Here is a 3,880-nt window from a genome sequence, read left to right as displayed (position 1 = left end):
GCATCAGCAGACAAAAGGGAAGACAACGAGAGAAAATATGCCGCATTTGTTGATAATCTTGCGTCCGTCACTTCAATCCAAACAGTTATCCACAATCGAATCTTGGTGGCGGAAAGGAAGACAGAACAAATAAAATAAATAAGCTGTCCTGTTGTCGGACATCTAATACATGCGTAAAGTCATTCGTCTTCGAGAAGTAACGGTTGAGTGCGCACGGTCTTCTGTGCGTAAAAACAAGGTCCAGCCTCGCGGTCCTCAGGTGAGCGCCTCCACGCGCTGGAGACCTGCCGCGCACGGTGGCCGCCGACCACGTGCACTCTTTACTTCTGTGAGGTCCGTTTTTATTCAGGCGCCTCCCCAGCCACCGCCGCCCCCCTACCTCCACCTCCTCCCCCACTAAACAAAATTCAACCCGTCGTTTCTGTCTCTCTCTCTCACTCCCGTTGGCCCCATGCGCGCTGTGCCGTACCTCTCCATCGTGTCGCATCATTAGACTACTGGAGGAGGCCCCTCGCGGATGACGGTCCCGTGGAGGGGAGGGTACGGGAGGCGGGACCACAGGCTTCTCCGCTTCTCGGCGCTGGCGAGTCTGGGACTAGGGCTGGAGAGATCGCCGGGGAGCATCGTCACCACTCCTGCACGGAGCGTCGCCTGGCCGTACACTGCGCCGTGCACACGTCGGGATTGCACACCATTCCAGAGAAATATACCTGCTCTTTATGGCATGTGGCTGGTAATTTTATTCCTGCTGTATTCTTTTCAAGAAGGTACGTGGAGCTTTCTTTGCGTTGGCTTCTTTTTCCATTTGTCAATTTGAGCAAATTGTTATCTTAGTTTAAAATGAGAAATATCACAAATGATTTTATGCATGTGTCATGTTTTTATGTTTATTATCTGGCTTAGTTCCCAAGGCAAGCATCGGCATTGTGTTTAGTTTCAGCAGGAGATGAGTGCTGGTTTTGGGCAAAGTGCTCTGTTGAGGCTTGTCTGACAGAGAGAGAGAGTGGGCATTAAGTTTACCCATCCCGTTCAGTTGAACAGAATGCCGTTAAGTATGTGAGAAACTGTTGTTCTGTTGAAATGTCATCTTACATTGTCCGGGGTTTGAAATCCAAAGGCGTTGGAGAGGGTTAGGTCTATGTGTGTTCCCGTGCGATGGTCCATGACGGCAAAGATGGGGAGATAACACGATTTGTATTCATGTTATGAATATGCTGGTTGGTAATGAATATGCAAAATGTCGGGAGAGAACGCCAGGCAGAGATCTACATGAGATGCTGTAGACAGGGACGTTCAGTGCACCTTAATGTTACTTTTTCATGATGGCATAAAAGTAAGTTGGTGAGAGAGGTGTAAACGCGTTTCAAATGTGCGGCTGCCTAAATTTTGGGTTTCTTTCTAGATAAAATTCAGATGTTATTTTTTCTCTCCTCCAGTGACGTATCGCGCAACGTTTGTGTTTGCAGAGCTATCAGATGGCATGGAGATAAGGGTTTTGATTTCTACAAAAGATAATATGACTATTGTTACCTTGAAATGTCATGTGCCACCCAAAACGAGTTTCAACACTTGATTTGGGGCTATTTTTATAGCAGAGAAAACCTTGCACTGGGTCCCTAATTATCAGTAGTGCAATTAGTGTTCCTCCATTTTCTGTGCGACCAGATGCCGCTCTTGACCACTGATTATAATCTCACTAGAAAAACAAGGCTCTAGTGAAAGCAGGTGCACCGTGTTCCTTCTTTTTCCCCCTCACTGGATTTTTAACTCCTCAACAATTTTTGGAGGGATGGTTATCAATTATCCTCCTTCTCCTCAAGGGCCAAAAAGATTGAGATTGTGTATATGTGTGATGTCTCTGATATTTTTGCCCCCACCCTCCCCCTCCTCCCCTTGTCCTGTTTTTGTCCTGTTTTGCATATGGTGCATATTGGGGTATGCTCATGGTTGTGTATCCAACTCAAAGTTCATTTTTGGTGGAGGTAACTGTGGAGCCATGTTGCAGTGGGTTTGTGCTTGGTTCCCAGGGTTAGCTTGGCTTTTTTCTTTGCATTGTGAAGTGTTTAGGCTTATAGTCGTTTAACCACAGCTGCAATTACCCGGCACATTCGCACTCTGCCTCTCAACAGCCACAGCTTTTTGACGTATGCTGGGTGCTGCTCTTGCGACAAGGAGTTTGTGTGTGTGTGTGTGTGTGTGTGTGTGTGTGTGTGTAAAAGAGAGAGTGTGTCTCTGTGTGGCTGTTTTTGTTGTATTTAATTGGATTACAATGCAAATTTCGATTATATCGCCTTGCCCTCAGACGACTGAACAAGATGTAATGCCCCCCCCCCCCTCTCTCTCTCTGTTTGTGTGTGTGTGTGTGTGTGTGTGTGTGTGTGTGTGTGTTCGAGCGCGTCCGGGTGCGCGTTCGTGTGTGTGCGTGTGTTTTGTAGAGGAGGAGGGGGTGCAGCGGGGCGTAAAGTGCATTTGAAAGGGATATAGGTTAGGCTTCCACATAGCCAGACAACTTCTGCTTATTTGTCGTTTTCCCCCTTTACTTCATTTCCCTATAACCAAATAAGACATGTGTGTTTTGGTCTATCTGTGATACGGTGTTAAAATAATAATAATAATAATAATAACAATAATAATAATAATAATAATAATAATAATTGTTTTCGCTCACGATGGCTCAACGCGATAGGGGAAGTAAAGTACACGTCAATTATCATACATGCATATGCATAAGGACTGCGTATTTTTCGAGAGGGCCGCGCCTCCACAATGTTTCTCACTTTCAAGGAATGTAATGTAAGTGTCCACATCGTGCCCAGATCCCACGGATGGAATACATTTTTTAACAGACAATTTGGAGTGTATTATTATCTCCAGCTGTTTTCGTTCGAACAGCGTTCAAATTCTCCGTCGTCAGAATGATACCCTATCCTGGTAGTAGACGTGACCCGGACAAGTTCAAGCTTATTGCCCCACGCACACCTGAACCCGTAGCGGGGAGGAAGAGGAGGAGGGGGGAGAAATACGCCCCAGTGGCGTCTGGAGGCCCGATCTGTCGTGTGATGGGTGTATAATGAAAAATGCACCGCTGCCGCTGCAGTAATATCACTATATGGAAATAACAGGGTTTTTACCTTCTCAGTAATTTGTTGGCCTTTTTGTATTTAAATTACATGCATAATAATAATAGTAATAACAATAGTAATAATAATAATGTCACAATTATATTCTATAATTGAATACATTTAAAATTATTTTTTGTTCCTTCAGATCGAACTGATATTAACTACGATGAGAGTGTATTTTCTGTCATTGGCATAGTGCAAATAATACATTAGTCCTATGCAAAAATAATTTGATCAGATATGTGTAAAACTGAGAGAAGGCCTCACCCTACCTATTTTTCCAAAATGTCTCTTCCACCCATTCCTCTATCGGCCTTTTATTAAGAAAGGTATATTGTGTTGGTCTCAACTGTGATGATTTGAACGCGTTTTAAACAATTTAGCCCCTGTGCAATGCATGGCTTGGTTTTCTATTCATTGCGTCGCGTTAGGTTCATATTCATCGCCTGAACAGCCATCTACATGCAGTTAAATAGAAAATGGAGGATGGCCTCTCTCTCTCTGTATTTTGTGTCTCTGTGTGTGTGTGTGTGTGTGTGTGTGTGTGTGTGTGTGTGTGTGTGTATGTGTGTGTGTATGTGTGTGTGTGTGTGTGTGTGTGTTGCGAGTCCAATATTTATTTTAAGGCTCAACAGTCGTCAGGTTCGTCGAATGTGTGTGGCGGCTGCGATATTATCCGGTCTGATCCGATTTTCTGAACATTTGCCTAAATTAAAATGTGATTGAAAGAGGATTGCCACGTCCATTTCAACCCTGTT

The 3,880-nt window shown here is 44.5% G+C and overlaps 1 protein-coding gene and 1 long non-coding RNA gene across 2 annotated transcripts in view; both read left to right on the top strand.

Annotated features, from left to right (window-relative positions):
- Positions 1–517: 517 nt before the first annotated feature.
- The window catches only part of LOC121683482 (Down syndrome cell adhesion molecule-like protein 1 homolog), a 69,257-nt gene continuing 65,894 nt past the window's right edge, over positions 518–3,880 (top strand). Inside the window, 1 exon segment of the mRNA XM_042063112.1 lies at positions 518–767. Coding sequence (XP_041919046.1) covers positions 518–767 — 250 coding nt within the window.
- Positions 2,176–3,880, top strand: part of LOC121683316 — a 12,880-nt gene continuing 11,175 nt past the window's right edge. The window contains exons 1-2 of the long non-coding RNA XR_006022740.1: positions 2,176–2,204; positions 2,698–2,702. This is a non-coding gene — a long non-coding RNA (uncharacterized LOC121683316). The remainder of the gene's footprint in view (positions 2,205–2,697; positions 2,703–3,880) is intronic.

The sequence above is a fragment of the Alosa sapidissima genome, chromosome 15 (genome assembly GCF_018492685.1).
Source record: "Alosa sapidissima isolate fAloSap1 chromosome 15, fAloSap1.pri, whole genome shotgun sequence".
Lineage (NCBI taxonomy): Eukaryota > Metazoa > Chordata > Actinopteri > Clupeiformes > Clupeidae > Alosa > Alosa sapidissima.
This window is presented reverse-complemented; position numbering and strand designations above follow the sequence as displayed.